General features: G+C 43.0%; 1 protein-coding gene across 7 annotated transcripts in view; it reads left to right on the top strand.

The window, feature by feature from the left end:
- The window catches only part of TUB (TUB bipartite transcription factor), a 182,600-nt gene that overhangs the window by 79,365 nt on the left and 81,826 nt on the right, over positions 1 to 21,409 (top strand). The window contains exon 1 of one of the 7 annotated variants that reach the window (XM_087745582.1): positions 7,963 to 8,347. The exons of the other annotated variants lie outside the window; for them this stretch is intronic. Coding sequence (XP_087601708.1) covers positions 8,310 to 8,347 — 38 coding nt within the window. The 5' untranslated portion in view covers positions 7,963 to 8,309. Of the gene's footprint in view, positions 1 to 7,962; positions 8,348 to 21,409 lie in introns of those variants that run through there. 7 annotated transcript variants of the gene reach the window in all.

The raw sequence follows: 21,409 nt of genomic DNA, 5'->3' as shown, positions 1-21,409 counted from the left end.
ATAGCTCTTGCAAACAGAAATTCTCAGCCAGTTGTTTAAGTTAATTTAGTGTATCTATATATTTTAAATTATTATCAGTTGCCTTAGATTGTAATTTAGGGAAACACTGAGTAAGCAATTCACTCTCATCCTGTCCTTGTACTGGCAAATATGGAGGACTCAGAAAGTGCTTGGCATGTGATACCCAGAGTATAATTTGTATGTACTGTAGATGGATGTTTCAGTGATGATCAACTGATCAACTCCTAGCTTATCCAGAGACTTTCTATATAGCTAAATAATCTAGCTCTTGCCTGAGTTTATTATCTCTAATGTGAATGCGGCATTTTCTTGCATTAAAAAGATGATGTAAAGCAGTTATATTACGAATAGTGTCCTATATGGGCCAGAAGCGCAGATGACTGCAGTAAGTCAAGCTAATAAGTTACATAAATTCTGAATGAAAATCAGGTGTTTCCATTGCAAACTCAAATATATTTAACCCATTGTATTGGAAAGAGAGCAGCAAAACAATAATTTAAATACTTATTCCTGCTCCTTTTGCAAAGTTTTACTAGCTAGACCATTTTAAAGCAAGCAAATGAAAATAATAACTTGATACTATTTAACCTTAAATACCATTTGAAGACTATAGAATGTTTTCTAGTTATAAAAATGCTCAGCTATTCTAAACCTAGTTTCCTATTTTTCTAGCTGCTTTGACTCCAAACAAAACCACTCAAATCTTTTTTCCTTGTACAGTGAACTCAACCTCATTTTAATTTGATTGTAACTCTGTGCTAAAGTGTAATGGAATATTAATTCTTTCAAAACCTGTGGCTCATTTTTTTTCTAAATTCTGACTTCTTTGAGTAATCATGTTTGATGGAAGAAGAAATCTACAGGGTATAAAATGAGAAGGTCGTTATCATGATGTTCCAAACAAAGACCTATGGCAAAGCATTTTTAGTTCTACTTACAAGTTCTGCTGGGAGCATTTCAATTTTCTGGCTCATTTTCAGGTGAAGTTAACGGCTTTTAAGGGCAGGTAAGTAATTTCTGAGTTTGAAACATCCATGGGTTGAAAACATCTCTGAGATTAGACAGAATTTTCTTTGGTTTTTTGTTCAGCTCCCCAACAGCTAAGCATGAACATTTAAAACTATATCCTCAGCTGGGGTAGACAGTTTTAGATCTATAATTTCAACGGAATTTTTTTCATTTGCATTAACTGGAGGTAATGCCTATGCACGCTTTTACAGAACAGTTATGAAGGATGTACTTAGCTTCAGATTAATCCTGAGGTTTTGCAGTATTAAGTACAGTTGCCTACTCACCATGCTGCAAAGGAAAGACTATTTAATATGAAGAAAGAGTTTGGAGTTTATCCTTTCAGCAGGCTAAGACATGCTACCGGTTACTAACAGCTTATAAGAATTTCAGCATGGCTCTCCCAGTCTGAGTTGGAAGAGCCTGGTTTTGTCCTGAAAGGACACCTCAGGGTCCTCTGGACTTGCCAGGAGGACAAAGGGAGATGCAATATGTTCCCCTCTTGCTGGCTGAATGCAAAATGATGCATCTTAGCTCAGAGGAAAAAAATGAGTAACAAGCACAAATTGAAATACAGGAAATTCCCTTTAGACATAAGACGACACCTTTTGACTGTGAGGCTGGTCAAACAGCAGCACAGGCTGCCTAGAGAAGGTGCAGAGTCTCCATTCTTGGAGATAATCAAAACTTGCCTGAACTTAGCTCTGAGAAGCCTGCTGTAGTTGTTGTGTCTCTAGGCAGAGGGGTTGGACAAGATGATCTCTAGAGATGCCTTCCACTGCCATTCATCCTGTGATTCAATGAAAAAAAAAAAAAAAAAAAAAAGAACTGAAAACTACCCTTGATTTTTAGAAGAGAAAAACAAACAAAAAGTGACTTATAATTTTCATGGGCAGTAAACTGGCATTTGGTTTGCTATGAATTTAGACCTGTCTTATAGGAGAGAGGCATGTACTTTGGGCAGGGGAGTCTTTTTGAAAACATGTCTTCTTGATTTGGCATTCTAACTGCCTTGAGTGACATGTAAATAGTGTGAATGGTTCAGAAGAGTTCAAAAAGCATCAGTGCAAGAGATGAGAGCAAAATTACTGTGTAAAATTTGGTTTAGTAATAACCTTCAAAGGGAAAAGAAACCTTTAAAAGCAAAACCTATGTGAAATAGTATGCTGAAATGGGATAGGATTAGCCAATTTTGTATTTAAGCACTATCATAGGAAAATTCATCCTTCATGAACAATCATTTTAGGTATGAGGATGTAGGAATAATGTTAGAGGGCAGTAAAAAGGGGGGGTCTGAAGGGAATATATAGCAGAATCCACTTCTAGTGGTCCCCACTGGATTTAGATGAGTGCTCAATGGGACAGCAATTCCAAAGATGACAGGAGCTCTAATTATGATTATACTAGTTTCTTACTCAAGTTTCAGTGACTTTATATACATCAGTCATGTAGGTTAGTCTGTCTCTGTGCAAGAAACTTTGTTGTCGCCTTAGTAATAGGGTTTGTTACTTACAGTGGAGAACCAGAGCATTGGATATATCCAGTGCAAGATTTTGAGAGATGCTAAGTCTTGGTACAGGATCTGATGTCAAACTGAATTAAAAACTTACTTGGCAGGTGTTGAAAACAGGCCACCAGTGGCAAACACCAGGACAGTGGTGTAAAAGGTTTCATTTGTAGTGCTGGCAAAGTGAGCTTAACAACATTCACTCCTCAAAAGTTAACATTTTGTCATACTTACTTAGTTTACAGGAATATGTAGATGTAGGTTTCAGCTTGATATTAATTGTAGAAAACCTGATATTAGACAGGATCTCAGTGGAGCTAGGCAAGTTCAAACTGAAGTGACTAAAGTGAAAAATCACTTTGGGTGGCAAGGGAACTCTATTCTGTTATTGCAGAATAGATTTTATTTCAGTGTGTTACTGATCAGTATTTATGCTTCACAGCCTCACAATAAAGAAACAGAAATGTAGTTATTGGAATGAGAATAGATAAATGCAGTAAGGAAAAGTGAGCTTTCATGGAGAGATGGAGAGGATCAACCATGTAAAGGCTGCAATAAATCTTTCATATGTCTCCTTCCCAGAGTTTCGTCTCCAGATTGTTCACCTTTACCACAAAATTTTCTTGTTATAGCTGAAATTGGGATATCAAAAATAATGCCTTTTTTTCTTACTAGGAAAACAAGATTTAACCTGGGCTTCTTTCTGTTTAAGGCACAACGACAGTGAACTTGGCATAAACCTAATCCAAAGCCCACAACAATGAGCAGAATTGTCTCTGTCATGTCTTTGGTATTACTGAAGTGTTTATGGCTAAAATTACCATTCAGGGCTTTGATTTTATTCACTTTTTCTGATAATTTTCTTCTTTTTGATTAACACCCTTACTATCATCCCTGGAGTTTATTCTGTATTTGTTTCAACACATTCCAGAACTCATTGCTTGGGAAGAAATCCATTGAACTTGCTGAATCTCAGCTCATTATACAAAACCTCAGCTTTTGCATCTGGTCCTGGTTAGTTGCACAGTTTGATTTTCAAACAAACAAACAAACAAAATATCCTAGAGACACTCACAACCGATCTGAGCTTTATACAGAAAAGTTCATGAACTTTGTTAGGAACTCTAGGTTTGTAACGAATGCAGATAAGTTTTATTTGGCATGGCTTTACTTCAAATATGATAGCTTGATTTTAGATATATTGGAATGGAAAAATCTAAACACAACTACTTCTGTAGTTATGCCAGCACGAACACATCCCTATTCCTTGTCATTTGGAGCTTATAATTAGAAATGTCCAAGCCAATAAAGGAAACCCCAGAATCCTTACACGTTTATGCCAAATCTGTCCTGTTTGTGCTATTATAAGATTTAAAATGCCAGATAGAAGTGTTTTCTGCACTGTGCTTGAGCTGTTCCAGAGACAACAAACTGTCAGCTTTTGCCCTTTTAAAAGACCTAAAAAGTAAAGATCGAATTAGTCTCTTGGATGTATTATGAATGGGTTAGGAACTGTGAGTTAGGACGTGTGTTACACCACAACGTAAAACCAGGATGGGTCAGCAAATAAGAAAATCTATGGTGCTTGTTACTATACTTTTCCTTTTCCTAAAATCAGCCTTCTTTCGGGTCAGCTAAAAAGGCAAGTGAGACAGGAATTTAATTCACTACATATCTTGAGCCTACTACAGCAGCTATGAGGTGTAGGAAACCTTCTAAGCCACACAACATGCAGACTTTTCTATCTGTAGCACACAAGCTCTGAGCAGTGCCGAACTCGCTAGCGCAGAACCCACAGTGGCTCTAGAAAGAGGAACAATAGGAATATAGTTAGATAAAAATCTCTCTATAAAAGATACCCTGTGTGCTTTTTCAAATCAGTATATACATTTACTACTTTATTTTTTTTTTCATGGGCTAAATTATAAGAACTTCATTCCCCCATCATGGCAAAATTAGACTTTTTAAAATTACTCACCTGTACATTTAGGAAAGACCTTACATCAGCTGCTTATTTTACTGCTTGCTTAGGTTCTCCCAACTCCCTTTCAACAGAGTCCTCCTGCTTTGATGTCTTGCTCTCTACCCAGATTGCCAGAAGGCTTTCAGTTGCAAATGCAGGTGTTTTCAACTGTCAGATATAGTTGTGTTGCATTATTCATCATCTCAATCAAAAAATGTATTAGTAGGACACTTACTTTACATAGAGGACAAAACAGGAATAATTGGAAGGTAGCACACTGAACATAGAAGAAGATGGTACTCAGTGAGACATGTTGGGCAGTGGAGGAGCTATGTTTGTATCTACGTTGCTGCTTTTCATCTGTTTCATTTATCCATTGTTGAACCTTTAGAGCACTGTTTTTCTAACAGACTACCTTGCCCATCAGATGGGTACTGAAACTAATTAAGCATGGCTTTTGAGAAGTACAGTTCTCTTTACAGATAGCACCTAGAAATCATCATTGCATGTAAGGGTTACTTGTTACACGCTGGTATTTTTTCCCACTTTTTGTTGTAGTAGTACTTGGGGAAACTGGCACCTGCAAAAGCCAGGTCTTCCCTGAGCTGCTGAAAATTATTAGAAATGTCAGTGAACGGATCTGCACCTCAAGGGCAATCTTGAGGCTTGTTACACAGCAAAATGAACGTCTTGGTCATCCTCCCGGCAAGGATTTCTCTTTAACTCTTGCCCTGTCATTCAGAATCAGCTCTGTGTGCCATGCAGACAAAGCACAGTAACATCCGTAGGAGACCGGTGAGTCGGGACCTTGCTCGGAGTTAGAGATGTGCGGTAACCCTGCTCTTAACGCTGCCAGCTGCGGAGGGCTGGTATTCACCTCTCTGCGCAGCTCACCCGCTTCAGAAATGGGGGCAGAGCACTGCCAGTGAGAAAGAACCGAAGCTGGAGAGTGAGGCAGTATAAAAACAAGTGACCCAAGATGGTGAAGGGATAAGGGAGAATCAGGGTGGGGGACGATGAGCAAGAGGTTGGGGACATAAGTAAATCCTACAAAAACAGATAAAATATCAGGGAACTGTTTTTCCCTTCTCCCCACACAATTTTCCTGACCTTTTTTCTCCTCTGTGTCAGCTCTCCCTAGATGGACACCATGCTCTGTGCAACCCCATCTTCCAGGACACCCTGACAGTCTCCCGTTTTGAACATCTACTAACCCCACATGCTTTGTATTTGTTAACACAGACATGATCTTGGGCTGTTTAAATGACAGTAAAGCACTTCCATATTTCATATCACTCAAAGGTTCAGAGGGATCTTTTTGATGTGTGTGCATTAGCTCATCTATCAGACTTTACACTTACAGCTTTTTGAAAATAGATATTCTAATCATCAGTCTTGAGAGCTTTTGACTCTGAAGACATGAAACTCTTCTAGTTTTCGTCTTTCCTTTCTTCTTTTCTATAGAAGCCTCAGTAAATGGGCATGCTTAAAAAGCATGTAGCTTTGTACCGGGAGATGGGATCTCTCTCCTGCAGCTGCCTCCTCATGCTAATAACACTGTCAGGTGGTGGTGAAGCCCGCTGTTTGGCAGTTCCAGATTGTGCCCGACTGGAACAGAGGTCTGTCAAGTCCAGTGCCTGGTACTAGTCAAGGAAGCAGCAAACTACCTTATCCACGTAAGGTGTGAGATAATTCTTCCTTAAAGGTAGATCTCATTTTGACTTCTGGAAAATGTTTAAATTCCAGTTTCTGACTTCAAAGCAAAATAGCCTCTCAAAAGTTCATGACAGTGAACAATATGGTAACATTTCCGTTACCTGTTAAGCGTGCCATCTTCTATTGACTCTCGCTGGCTTCCTGGCCCCAGCCATGTTCTTTGGTAGTGAACGCTACCATAGAGTTATGTGGTGTGAAAAAGTATCTCGCTCGATCTGTTTTTAATTTGCTAAATTATAATACTGCCTCCTTGGTTTTTATACTTTAAAACCAGGAGAATGAATGTTCTTTTTCTACTGCTTTGCTCTACTATTTCTAGACACTTTTAAACTCCTTGTCTCTTTTCTCAGGTGAACATTGTTTTTCACTCTCTGCTCAGATGTGCACCTTTCCACAGCCTTAATCATTCACCCTTCCTTCTAATTCTGCAATACCTTGCGATGGGATAACCTGTACCGTACCCTTCTTCCACATGAGTTCACACCATCAAGCAGAAGATCAATGCTGGGATTTGGGGATGGCTTAGCAGGTCAGAGCATCACATCTCTGTCACTTAGGTGCCCCTCTCCATCTTAGCCTTTCTAGGGTACAGCGGGTGTCACACTTAACTCTCTGATGGTTTATTCCACAATGCCTGTTCTGTGCGAAAAGATGACTTCAGCTAACTCCTAACAGTCTCTTCTTTAAACCTCTCCTCCATACGTGGTACAGCTGTTACCTACATCAAAGCTTCTGAGATATCAGCGGCCAGACTGCCAGTATTCAAAGCAAATAGAGATCATATTTTTCATTAATCCCTATCTTTCACTAATTCCTTCTTTCTTCAGATCATGTTTTTTCCACAAAGTCAGGAACTGTTTCTGTAAGTGTATGGTCTGATACAGACTAAGGTGAGGAGGAGGGATATACAGGGTCAAGCATAATTGGGTCGAACTTCTGCTGTGGCTGTAGAGCTGGACCAGAGCTGGTCCTGCTGGGATGAGCGGATGGTGGCCTGTAGCACACTTGTGCGGCAAAAGCCAGGCTCCTCAGGGAGCTGTGCCTGCGCTCTGCTCCCAGCCAGCCTTAGCCTTCCGCCATGGTTTCCCCAGGAGAGCCGCTGGCGCTCACGGCCGCTCCGGGGCCGGCAGAGGTGGGCAGCAGCCCCCATCTCCCAGCGGCTGTGTCACCGCAAGGCGCCAGTCCAGTGTCGGCGAACAGAAAACACGAATTTTCCCTTAAGGGCCATGTTAAGCTTCTACTAACAGCCTCTAGGCCGTGGCTCCTCAGCCATTTTAGGTCGAGTTGCTGAAATTTATACATTTTGCCGGTAGGGCTAGACTGAGAAGAGGCTAAGCGCAGGCTGAGCTCTCCTCTCACCTCTCCCCCGTCTTGGTCGGCTGCGAGGGCTGCCCGAGGGCTGCCCGGCCGCTGCCCGCCTCGGGGCCCCGCCGTTAGCCTCCTCAAGGGGCCGCCGTTAGCCCCCTCAGGGCCCGGCCGCTGCCCGCCTCGGGGCCCCGCCGTTAGCCCCCTCAGGGCCCGGCCGCTGCCCGCCGCGGGGGCGGCGCCAGTCACGCCGAGCCGAGCCGAGCCGAGCCGAGCCGTGCTCGGCCCTCGCCGGCCGCGGCGCCTCGCACATGCCCAGTGGCGGCGCGGCTGACGGGGCAGGGGCGGGCCCGGCGCGGAGGGCGGCTCGGCCCGGCCCGGCCCGGCCCGCCTCGCCTCGCCCGGGCGATGCCTCAGCGCGGTGGCGGCAGTGGGGGGGCGGGCGGGTAGCGGCGACGCGGCGCTGCTGCCCTGCCTTTCCCTGCCCGCTGCTGGCCCTTCCTCCGCCCCCTCCCGCGGCCCCCTCCCCCGCTCCGGTGCCCGACTCAGCCGCCGCTCCGGGCTGGGAGCCGCCTCCCGCTGCCCCCGGCCGCCCCCCTCCCCATGCAGCCCGGCCCGCCGCTGGGAGCCCTCCCCGGGGGGATGTTTCTGCGGCCGCTGCCGGGATAACCGGCGCGCCGTCCGCCCCCGCCCCGGACGGAGGATGCTACCCGCGCCGTGGCGGGTTCCGACTCGGGCAGCAGCGGCCGCGTCCCCCTCCTCGGCTCCGGGCAGCGTCGCCAGGGAGAGATGACTTCAAGGCACCAGGCGGACTGGATCCCTTACAGGTAGGGGAGAGCCCCGCTGGGGCGCAGCGGGTAGAGCGGTGCGGGGGGCGGCCGGAGGGACCCGGGCTGCTCCCGGGCTGGAGCCGCTGCCGGTCGGCGGGCTCGGGCGGTCGCCGCCGGAACCCGTGCCTCGGCGGCGGGGCCGGGGCGGCCGGACCCTGCCCGGGGCGCGGCGGGTCCCGTGCCTGCCGGCTGGCGGGCGCTCTCGGAGGGGGGCCCCGGTCCCGCCTCCCAACTTCGGTCCGGTCCCGCGCCGCGAAGTTCAGGGGCTGGTCCCCGGGGAGAGCTGACAGGCCCGCGGCGGGCGGGGAGCGGGAGCGCCGCTGGGAGAGCCGCGCTCGCTCCGCGGCGGGAGAGCTGCCCTCCCTGCCTCCGCCACAGGGCCCCCCCGGCGGGCCGGGCGGCAGCAGGCGGAGCGCTGCGCCGTCGGTGGCGGCCGTCGCCCCTTGGCCGCGGGGACCCCGGCCCCGCCGGGCGGCGGCGGCGGGCGTCGCTGCCCCTTCCGCCGGGCGGCGGCGGGGCCGGGCAGGGCGCGGGCGCGGCCGCCGCTTCCTCGCGGAGCGGAGCGGCGGCGGCCGGCGGTGCCGCCATGGCGAGGAGCGGGATCGCCATGGCAGCGCCCGGCAGGCGGCTGCCATTGGCTCCGCCGTTGCCATAAGCTACGGGAGCCGCCGCGCGGTGCCTCTGCCCGAGAGCCCCGTGCGTCAGCGGGCGGCGGGGGCCCGGCGCTGCGGGAGCCGACCCCGGCCCCGGGACGTGCGGAGCCCCGCTCGCCCCGCGGAGGGGCCGCTCTGCCCCCCTCCGCCTCGCAGCGCTGGGGGCGGCTCGGCGGTGCCCTGCCCGTGCCTGCCCCGGGCGCCCGGTTTTGGAGCGGCGGCAGCGTTTGCTGCTGGAATAAGAGAATAGTTTGTTTCTGACTCGCCGGTGCGAGGAGAGAGCGAGCCGAGGAGACTTAGCTCCGGGCGGGATGGGCTGTGCTGTGCAACGACGATAAAGCCGCTTCTGAATCTGCTGTTTGGAGTGGCGTTAACGTTATGGGGTTTCTTAGTTTTCATTAAAGTTACTTTTTCAAATGGAATTATTGCGGAAAGAAATCAGGGGTTTTTAAAAAGATGTTCTGGATAAGACAGTAGAGCATGTTGGTTTCATTCGTTTGGTTGTAAATAAGACAGGTTAGATACAGTAACATAAACCTTTTTTTTTTGTGGAGAATTATGAAATTAAAAATATGTACAGAATGCATTTTAAAGCAAAGACAGCTGTTTAAGCAGGTCAGTTGTAGTTTGCCCCATTCTAAATGACAGTATTTGTAGCGACCATATGCCACAGTGAGTGCAACATAAACACAAATAAATCACTCCTTAATACAGAGAAAAAAATTAAGCGGTGGATGCACGACTGGAAGTCCGCTGTTTTAGTCTGAGCGTGTGATAGTTCTAATCAATAGAAGAATCAGAAAGAAAGAAAACTGATGACAGTGAACCCAAGAATATCACCACTGTCTCTCCAATACCTCTTTCAGACTGTGTGTTTTGAAAAGACATAAGGAGTTGGCAATAAGGCTTCAAAAATGACTAGTAGATGCTTTCTGATGCAATGTCAAGCCATGTAACGAAGGCAAAAATACCAGAAGAACAGCTGTTCGTGGCTCTTCCCAGCAGCAGAGTAACGATTTGCCCGTTCTCTCACTGTACACAAGGCGCTGCAGGGGCCAACGCCAAAAGTTTGCTGAGGGCTTTTGTAGCAGTGGCCTTGAAGAAGGAAATGAAACATCTCTTCTGTTTCTGCTCAGTGCAGTTCAGGGAGACAAAGCGGTAGATCTTCAGAGAAACACAGATCTGATGATACTCATGTCTTTTCTAATATACTGTTATTCTTGAACGTTAACCGTATGTTTATGGCCAGAAACTGCCGAGGACTGCCCCAAACCAAAAGGCAAACAAACCATGCTTCTGCTCTGAAGTGTCTTTGTTTGGGCTTCTACCATAGAGTTCTCTCAAGAAGTTGACTTGTTTTTCAGTCTACAGAGATAATTCCTGAGTTAGAGGTATATCATTGTAAATCTCATTGAACTTGCTCCTTTAAAGCATCCTCTAGGATCCCCTAAATGTACTTACCCAGGAAACAATAGTTTCTGAATGCAGATGTGACTGAGATTACATGTGAAAACACTTTATTAGTAAATTAGGTCAAAGGACCATTTTGTAGGAGTGAAATACACAGCAGAGGGAGAGGCGTGATGTGCATCCCTTGGAATAGTTCATCTTCTGTCCGGGAACAAAGTGCCTCACGCTTATCTGCTCCGTTGCTTCAGATTCCTGTTCACTGTAGCGAGCTCAATGGTTGCTGACTCTCAAAGCTTGGAGGCCTGTTCCCCAGCTTCTTTATGGCTTGGGTGGCATGTGACAGCCAACCGTGTCACTGCTGCTAGCATGGGGGACAGAGCACAGGCTGTTGGGCATGCTGAAGTCTCTAAAGACGTATGGGACGTAGCCTGAGCCTCGCTGATGTACAGTGTGCTAGAAAATGCTGCAAGTCCTTCTCTGAGCTTGGCAAAGCTGTTTCAACTTTGGCACGGACTTTAAAATGGTAGCGTGACTCCTAAACCTATGATGTTGCTCCTAGCAGTCAAATGCACATGCAGCTATATACCTGAATTAATTCAAACAGAGAAGTGTTTTTTTCTTTAGTAAAATACCATATTCTTCCTTACAAGTGAAATGAGCCAGAGGGAATCAGTTCTGCGTGTCGTGCACAACTCATTAAGCAATCCACCTGCATGTCCAAAACTCACAAAACAGATTATACTTCCACTTTTAAGATACCAAGAACATTTTTGGTGAGTTACCAAAAAATAGCAGGTAATTCTTTCAGTGTCAGCGCTAACTTTTTCATGCTGAGGTGGATAAAAGATTCGTATTATTTGTAAGTATGCAATTTCGGTATTTTGCCCTTAATGTATTTTCTTCTTCTCTTATGTATTCTGCTTTTGAAACACTAATAGTCATAGGATTAAGAGATTCGAGTTCACTAATGTTATGAAATACAATTGAGAAATTATTTTTTAAAATAAATATTTTCATCAAACTATTTTATAGATAGAAATTCAAGCATACGATTAAGCACTTACTCATATGAAACTACATACCAGGTACAACAAGCTAGGAATTCTTTTTTAAATTGAACCCATTTTAAACAATGTTTCTGTCCTTTATTATAAAGGATCAAAATAGTTTAGACTCAAGTGAAAAATAAGTTCAGTTCATGTAGCTGCTCCTAGCCCCAAAGGTGGTTCCTGATGGCAGTTAAGAGTAAGAGGTAACTTCTTTAGGAATTATGTTTTCAAGCACAATAGTGTTTTCTTTTGGTATCCTTTAGCAGTTTTCAGTAGAAAATACAAAGCAGAAGTATCTGGGAATCGTTACAGGAGTTCAGTTTTTGTTGTTCAAAAATATGTTTCAGTTTCATATCTTTTTCCAGAACTCATTTTTAATTTATAGAATTTCTGAAATTAACATATTAATTTTTATTTTATGCTGGTGTGTCTTGAATAAGTGAGCACATTCCTTGTACTACCTAACTATAGTTAAATGAAACTGTTGCTAGCTAAGATAAAAGTATCGATACACTCAGTCACAGTAAGGCCCCAGTCCCTATTATTATAATTTGTTCTTATATTTTTCTCTTGCTTCTTTAAAATGAATCTTAATACTATAACTTAAAAAGCAGCATTTACAAAACTATCTAACCTGTTTAATGAGAAATATATAAACTTTGTCAGCTGAAAAGCGCAGTCCGCATAGGAATAAATTTGCCCCAACTCCCCGGAGTTCCCTGTAAAGGGTCTGTGTAATTCTGCTGGGACTTGGCTTGTGCGGATAAACCTGCCGTAGCCCAAGGGGAACCCACGGGCTGTGCCACGGGGGGTCTGGCACTTTGCACGGAGGGCGCTGTCTAAAGCAGAATACACAGCGCGCATTTGCAGTGGTATAATGCGTCTTGATGTGTACATGATGATGGTAATAATATACATTATTTTATTTGTGACATTTTTTATTATACTCAATTTTTTGTAGCTTTTATGAATTCGCTCTGAAGTTTTAAAGCTGTGCTTAGATATTGCAGCTATAAACAGTCACTAGTTAGTTATTTGCAAAGTGAAGAATTACAGTTGGATGAAAATTGTGGAGCACAGCTGTGTTGTAAATTCATGAATCACGGCAATTAGAGCAGATAAGAAGATTTCTGAAAGCGTGATGTGTAAACAAGTCCTGGAACAGGAACAGGTTTGAAGACCAAGGGTGTCCCACACATTTGTCGCTGCATTTATTTGAGGTATTGGGATATTATCTACCTTTAGGCCTCGACATTCTAAAGGCAGCAGTGCAGGTAGAGTACCCACCCCGCTGCAAGGTGCAGTTTGTGACTGAGTGCATCGCAATGCAGGCAAGCTCGCTCTCAGCTGCCTGCTGTGGGGAATGGCATTGATAATTTATGAGCACGCTGCCTTTTCTAAAGAAAAGGGAACAAAAAGCGTGTGTCTCCTTTGCTCTAAATTAGGCTGTCTTGTCTCAGGTTATTGCGATATATAAAATTAGCCTAGTCGTGTGCTTTTAAAACATTTAAGTTAGAGCTCTCCCTTAATGGGGGTCTGTGCTCTTATATAGGGTGTTACTGCTGTAGTGCATAGAGACTCCAGCTGAGATCAAAGTCCTGTTCTGCCTGGCATCAGTGTTAGGGAGCTGTACAAGCACATCGTCAGAGGCAATTGCTACCCTGAAGCTGATAGCCTAAATCAACCAGGCAGAAAAGAGAGGTGAGGAAAATAAAGTATCGCTTCAGTTTTACCAGTGAGGGAAATAGAGACCTGTGGAAATTGCGGGGAATTGGCTTAAATGGAAATGGGACAAGGCTCAAGGGAGATCAGCAGGAGAGCTGGGAATGAAACCTAGTCATCCTGTGCTTTGCAATGTGCCAAAGGTGGATTTAAGTAAGGGGCTGAAAGGGCTTTGCCACCTCTTGCAGGGTGTGCTTTGGGCCCTATGACAGATAAGCAGCTGCACCGTCCTGTAGTATTGTGACCCCCAACCACCTTTGCAGTATCAACAGCCAGATTGAGACTAAAACTCATTTCATAATAGGCCAATGGGTTCCTGGTAGCAACAATGATCTGCAGGTTTCTGGCAGTGACAATCATTTACAAGCCATCTGTGCCAGATTTGGATCACAGCCGGAAAGTGGGTATGAAATGCTATGTCTCCTCTTGCAGTTCCCCAAGTGGGACAGTTTTGACTCTTACGCCTGAGTGTTTTTGGACTTTCCTTGAAGTGGCATCCATTTAGACATGCAAGCAACAGCTTTTCTGGAAGGTGGTACTTTTTATTAGTAACAAAAAATTCTAGAGAGCTGGATTCTTTTCACACTTCCTCCTCATTTCTCTTCCCCTCATACTACTGACTTACTTTCTAATTCATGCTTTTCTGTTCTTTCTCTTCATGAACAGATTTCTTTTTACCATTTGTCCCTACATCTTGCTCTCCTTTCCTCTTTTTTTTCTTTCTTCTTTCTTTCCCACTTTGAGATTGTTCATGAAAATAGGATTCTGTCTTGCCAGCTATATGGTACCCTTCTCTGTAAATGTTTTCTCTTTAATTTGTATTTTATTGTTTGTAACTTTTGAATAAATCTATCTCATCTTTTCATTGTATTACTTAAGTAGTTAGTACTGTTTGCAATTTTTTGAAGGTGAAATTTTTTTTTTTTGCAGATTATCGAGAACTAATTTCAGTATTTGCAGCAGATTATGTAAAGATTATTGTTTTAAGCATGGATGTTAAAATCAGTGCTTATTTTATATCTCACTTATTGCTGAAGCTTTTGTTACTGTGGTATATGAAGGCCGGTAACTGCAATTAGGAGATGCCCTTCTTGGTGGTAGTCTGTTTCATGCAAAGGGCTGCTGGTGGGTAAATGAAGAACTATTCTCTTGCATTTTTGCAATCTCTTTTATCATGACGTAGTGGCAGGACGATACCAGCAGGTTCTGAGGACTCTCAGCTGAGAATACAACACCTCTCTGGGCTCTGTTATCGTTTGTATGATGCTAATAGTATGCAGGTATACAGCAAGACAGTCTTCAGTCTGAAGAATTTTCAGTTTAGAAGATAGGTACAAAAGAGCACAAAAGGGCACAAAATAAAAGCAAAAAGATCAGGGTGATTGTTGGCATACTTCTTGTTGCTTTCATTTTTGTTACACACATATGATCATCAGCTTCTTTTGACTATCCTGTTCTTAAGAAAATAGGAAGGAAGGGGATAGTGACTTAACTAGATAAGGAAACGCGCTCCCAGAGAAGAGTGTATAGAGTGTGCAAAGGTAACTATGGGAGAAGGTGGAAAGATTGGAGTAATTATTTTGGAACAGGACGAGTACACGTGATAAAAGATGAAACCTTTTTTTTTTTTTTTTTTCTGACACAGCTGTTTTACAGCAGCTTGTTTTATCTAATACTTGATAGGAACATAGCTTTTTTTGCTTTATACGTGTTCAGTAACCATGGATGTATTGCGGATCATGTACTGAGTAATTCCAGTTTATGTTTACGTTGTGTAGCTTTGTGACACTTAGGAAGGTCTTTAAATGCTCAGTTTGCTCTGTAATTAAATTATTTACTAGATGTATTTGTATTTGCTTCTTTTATATCAATAAGAAGCTAAAATACATCTTTACTTTCAGTGATTACAGCAGAAGTAGCTTTCATACTTTTGGATTGCTAATACGTTGGGAGCTTACACATTTATCTATTATTTATCCTTAAAGGGAAAAAGTGACCCAGTTTGAAACACTTCCTTTGGGGAAGTGCAGTAGGGCCTTATTACAGGAGAGGACAGTAACTGCTTCTGCCAGTACAAGAACTTTGCAGATTTTGGATGCAGATTCTGTGCAGTCAGAGTACTGTCCTTACACCTGGAGGTGGGGATGCTGTAGAGCCTAACACCACGCTCTGCCTTACATGTAGCTGTGCGGTCGTTTGCCGGAGGCAGGCACAAAGAGGGGCTGCAAGAGCCTTTCTATTGACTCAAAAGGGAATTGGCTTGGTTCCACGACCTTCTCTGAGCTCACTTTCTAGCTGAGCAAATAATGGCAAGCAGTCTATAATATATTGATATGAATGTGCGAGTGCACTTTGTTTGCAAGTGACATGCTTATCTTGTGCTCTGACAACACAAGTGCCCGATTCATTCTTTCATGAAGTTGAATTTTAGCTTGAGTTCTTAGATATTTACCAAAATTAAGTCTTGAATTGCAGATTTCAGTGGAAACCTCATGGTTCCTGTTGAGATGCATGTTAACACAAGTCTGTGAATATCATAATTCATAATTAATATAGCTCATTTGACACAGGTAATGAAACCACAGCATGAAGTTTTTAATGGTAATTTTAATTGTAATCACAGTTCTAACTACCTGCAGGTGAGAAATTACAAGATGAAGAAATTCTGTGATTAACTTCAAATTATGACTAAGTTGGAAATTGTATCTGCAAGTAAAATACAGATATGTCAGTATTTGATCCGTGTTTAGGGAAGGGATCAAAACAGGTCTGTGTTTCAAATTTGGTATCAGTTTGAAAGCAAAATGAGTAAAGTTAAAGGCTAGGTATTTCTATTAATGGTACCTGTGCCACAGCAAGAAGTGTAAGGAAAATTGTTTTCTGTTTTTTTCCAGAGCAGGTTGTTGCTAACTGATACTACTACAGCAGCATTTTCACTTGTCTACAGTAACAAAAAAAAAAAAAAAAATTGCATCATGTTGCAATTCTTACTTCTGAAAATTTGAGGAAATTATTGGATGTATTGTAGAAATAAAAGAATAGAAGAATCGATAACTTTTCTGGACAATGACTTGAGACTAACTGCTCAGGTCAGGTTGAGTGGCAATTGAAAAACTAAGACACTTACTGTACCTTGGAATGCATCCCACTATTTTTGGCAGATATAAATCCCAAGACTCAAGCCAGAAGTGCGAATTTCCATTAAACAGTCTTTTGCAGACCTAGAGATTGCAGGAACTCTTATATGCCTACCTAAAACTTTAGGTTAGTTATATGGTAAAAAATGCATCTTTTGGGACACTATATCTGTAGAGCAACGTTGAATAACATTAAAGATGTCTCTATACACCAATGAGTCAGACCTTGATAATTGATTCTTCCAGGTTACTGAATTTTAAATCACTTCACTGGCTGTTGCTGCAGATTTAAATAGTGAAGTACAAGGTTTTAGAGAAAGTTTTTGTGCTTGCCCTGGAATAACACTAGCTTTGTTTTATTGCCTGTCCTCAAGGCAGAGCTCAAGGTGCCTCTGCATATTGCGTATTGTTAAATCTATGCAATGATGGAGACACGGAGAACCCTGTAGCTTTTCTTGGTGTTGAATTGGTTAAATTCTTTCCTTCTGTATTTGGTCTCTGTGGTATGTCCATGCTGCATACTGCAGTGCAGTAGAGAGACATTTGGGTGAGCTGCATATGAGCTAACACAGATATTGAAAGCCATACAGCAACATCAAAAATGCAGAAATGATTTACTCTTTTGAGGAGCAATGCAGTTCAGTCTGTGAGGAGCTAGGGACTACCATAGTTAAACTGTTTCCAGTATGTGTGTTAGCTTGTTTATAGCTAGCTGGGTATCTATCCTAGCACAGTTCACAATGTGGATCTAACTTTTAATTTAAAATTCATTATCTGGTCTAAACTAAGAATGTTAATTTTTGGCTGGTAAGAGCACTGGCCACCTATGAGCGACCTAATCTAGGTGCTGGCTCTTCAGAATACTAGGATAATTCTTCTTGGATGTGCCAGATATATTAATTACGGAATACTATATTAATACCCAGACAAACTGGGCCATCATATCAGTGCAAAAACATCATGGCATTGCTAGAAGTTTGAGGCATCCTGGAAGATGCCTTTAAAATGTTAGCTATTTCAAATAATGACATAGTGTAGTATTCTGGCAGTATCGATGCAGCTTGAAAAATTGTTAATTACTTCCTTGGGGCTTGAATATCACTCACAGATTTTAAAGATCAAGAAAAACCAGCACAGGAGAAATTTAAATGAAATGAAATCTTCTCCCTTTCTCCCTTCCTTCTCTTATTCCTTCCTGTTTTGGTTCTCAGACACCTTCTGTTATTTATTCATTTAATGCTATATGCTTGAGGCTTTGCAAGATAAGAGGTTCTGAGTAGCATTAGAAGAAAAAAAGTTTTCCAATCCTGTGCACCTGTGTCAGAATGATTTCCAGATTATTCTGTTGGAAAAAAATGTGAAATTACATTTGCATAGCCTGGAAGGTGGGATATGCAAGTTCAAGTGTTCAAATCTCTGCCCTGTGTGTTTCATTCCTTAGGAAGGTATTTCTAATACCTCAGATGAGTGCCTGGACTTTCAGGTTATTTGTTGTTGTGGGCTGGGCCTGTCCGTCCCCCCCCCCCCCCCCCAAGATTTTCTCCTGAAACTCTGGAGGTCATTGAGTTTACAAGATTTGGATTTGATAAATTGTCATTCTCTTACAAAGATTTCTGGCAAAAGAATCCAGTGAAATCTAGACTTGGAAGGAAAGATTTTAGGGCTTAGAAAATTAATTTTACTTGCAATAAATTATAATTTCTGAAAGCCATCATTTCATTGAAGTGGTACCAATATAATATAAGCCATAACAAAATTTGAAGGAGATAGTAAGGCAGCCAGGAGCTCATTGGAAATGACTATCCAGTTGCTGGACTTTCAGTTTATTGATTGTTGCATTCCATTAAAATATAAAGATTTTGAAACAGAAGATTGGAGAACATGTGCAGAATAGCTGTATTTTAGCACTAGGCTGGTATAGGCCTTTCAAAGGATGGAATGTAATACTACACAGGGAAGAAGAGTCTATGGCTGGATTTTCAAGAGTGCTCAGGGTCACTCTGATTCTCTGCTCACGTTATTTCCTAATCGGGAGCCTCTTTGAAAATCTGAAGTTTCTGTTGAAAATACGTCATGTGGTGGAGAGAGAAGGGAGGAGAATGACTATTGTGTTGCCTAGTCAAAATGACAAACAGCATGTAACACGTTGCAGTTTTTATGTGTTCTTTGGCAAGAACAACTCATTCTCATCTGAAAAAGCTTATTCTGAAGGAAAACGTAAGGTACATTAGAGGCATAGAAGTTTTCACTGCATTGCATGATGAATTGTAAATACGTCCAATTGACATTGTGAGGAGTCCTCAGAGTAACTCTCTGTGCATTGGGATGAAAATTCAGCCCAAAGGGTTTTAGTTTACAGCCAGCTCTGCAAGATTGCATTTACTATGGACTTGGATTAACAATGCCAAACATGACTGCATATTGTAATAAATAGTAAATAGAAAGATGGTGTTCTGTATGGTTTTGCTTTTCACTTTGCACTTGATGACTTCTATCTTGTTGCTACTTTTTCATCAAAATGGCTATGATATTGTTTCTGTATTTTTTATTTTCACTCCTTTAGAATAGGTTTATTACTAGCAATGATTGAGTCACTATTAATAATTCCCTAAGTTATTTACTTTGTGAAATGAAAGATATTTGTTTTCTTTTTACATCACAAAATGCCTACCTCTGTATTCTAATGATACTCAATACTTAAGGAAACTTATTCAGCTTGTTTCTGTGGTTCTTTCCCTTTTCCTGTGAGTCCTCTGTATCTGGAAGTTTGATCTGTAGTGCTCTGATCAGTGCGCTGTCAAATGGCTGATGTTGGTTTTGGGGAGAATAGTGTATGTCCTGCTGGGAGAGTGCCTGGACATAAATTTGTCAGTAAGTCAATGGCAGTATTTCCTTATAATCTTCCAGCTCTTCTTAAATTAAATCTTTTAATAATCATAAAGCAGATAAATATTTGAGCAGGATGTCAGGTCTGTGCTCCCATCCAGGAACTGTCATCAAAAGTCTTTCTAAAGTACATTTCAGATTCAAGCAGAGGTCCTTCTGTCAGCACATGGGAGCAAGGGAGAGCAGATGTGTTCCCTGGGGAGCAGCATGGTTTGCAACCACACGTAGCTTCAGCGATGTGGGCGAGCAGCCTCTGGTCGCCGTTGGGAGGCTGGCAGTCCAGAGAAGCACGCTGTGTGCTCCCCGTTTGCCGCACATAACGATAAGAGCACGTGCCCTGGTAGCAGTACAGCCCTACCCCAGAATGATAAACGCTTCTGAAGGGTCACGTAGAGGAAGCTGTTGCTGTCTTGTGCATTTCTAGCGTGCTTGTGCCAGCGGGATTTCTTGCCATAATTCTTGGGCTGAACTCTTTCTCATCCTGTTCCAGTTTTGACTGGGTGCTTGAAAGAGCAAGAAAATGGGTCCCTCTGAATCTGACAGAACGAAGCTGAATGACCGTCAGTGGATGCTCCTGCAGGCTGAAATGGCTCACCTTGTAACCTTGTATCCTACAACAAACAAACTCATGGGTTGTGCGTTGAAATGTTAGAGCTATGAAAAATGCGCATACAACAGCGATCACAGGCTACATCAATTAGACGTTTTGTGCAGTGGGCAATTAGTGTTCCATAAAGAAACCAGAAGATACACAGTCCTATGTATTTATCTGAGAGGAGCAGAAAAACATCTGCTCGCGTATGAGTGTTGATTAGACCCAAAGGGGTATCTTATTTTTCACTCTTTTTTAATGGTCCGATAGCTAAAATGACACTTTCTGGCTTACTCAAATGCATTTGGAAATAGCTTCCCACAGTGCCAGAAGTGGTTTAATTACACGTGATATGGTTAAAAGGGGTCTCCAGCTTTCTCTGATACAGATTGCTCTATCTGAGAGTACGTGTGCTCGCTCATTATTCCTACTGTTGTCTCCTTTTCCTGGCACGTGCCTGGTGATTCGTGGCGTGGCCATGGCTTGCGAGCCAAGTGTGACGGGTCCCTCAGTGGTCTGGACGCACCTTGGCGTGGTGCTGTGGTGCACTGCCCGTCTTGTGGTCTGGTGTCTCACCCTGACGTGGGGCGCTTCGTGCGGAGCTCTGGGGGCTGCTGCAAAGGCAGAGGCGTAGTGCCCCTGTGTTACAGGTGGGGACACTGCACATGCAGCAGAAGTGTGGCTTTTCCAGGATAAAAACTCAGTAGCGAGATCAGGGTAGGAATTGTATTTGCTTTATCTTCCACTTCCACCCTCTTGCTTCTAAAATATACTATCTTTTTTATTTCTTTTGTATTTCTGTTTGTCTGTTTATAAGAAATCCAAATTAAGATAATAAGAACTATGCATACGTAGATAAGAAAAAAATGAACCCAGTAAACTTTCTTCAAAATGTGTTTGGGTTGGAAGGGATCTGCTGAATATACCTGTAAGAAGTGGTCCTAGGATCAATACAGCTTTTGAAGCCAGAATTCTTATAGCTGTCGTTCATAATGTTTCCCTATGTGGATTCTCATTACTCTAGTAATATTACTGAGCTGAGCCTGAAACCTTCATCTCCATGGAGAGGCTATTTAAGGTCTTTGCCTCTACATAGCCACCACCTTCATCCCGAGATCTGTTGGACTTAAAAAGATTTACCCATCTTTAGTTGAAATTATACAACTGAAGAAAAAAAATTCTAGATATTATGAATGCATAAATCTTTCTTCCTTAAGAAACCAGGCAAATACCCCTCATTATACTAATACTGAATTGTCAGTGAACGAATTTGAAGTTTGAGCGTTCTGGTCAAATTTTAGTACAGAACCCCTGTGGAAATGAGAATTCTTCCTGAAACTTCCAGAGATACACTTGTTCCCTGCTTTCTGTCTTGCACTCTTATGCAAAATGTAGCATTGACATACGTGTTTCATGTGAGACAGAGAACTGAAATGCTTCTCTGACAAAGACCTAAATGTTTTGAATTTAATTTTACTTTCATGGTATCATTGGCTTCCTGTTCTAGAAAATCAGCAACCAGTCTGATAATCACATACTTCTATTCATATTTTACCCATATTTTAATTGAAAGTGTTTCCTAGGAGGGAAACAGCAGGCTTGGAAGCGTG

The sequence above is a fragment of the Nipponia nippon genome, unplaced genomic scaffold (genome assembly GCF_047370975.1).
Source record: "Nipponia nippon isolate SJK-2023a ecotype South Korea unplaced genomic scaffold, ASM4737097v1 scaffold_10, whole genome shotgun sequence".
Lineage (NCBI taxonomy): Eukaryota > Metazoa > Chordata > Aves > Pelecaniformes > Threskiornithidae > Nipponia > Nipponia nippon.
The sequence above is the reverse complement of the archived record's forward strand: the minus strand, read 5'-3'. Positions and strand labels throughout refer to the sequence as shown.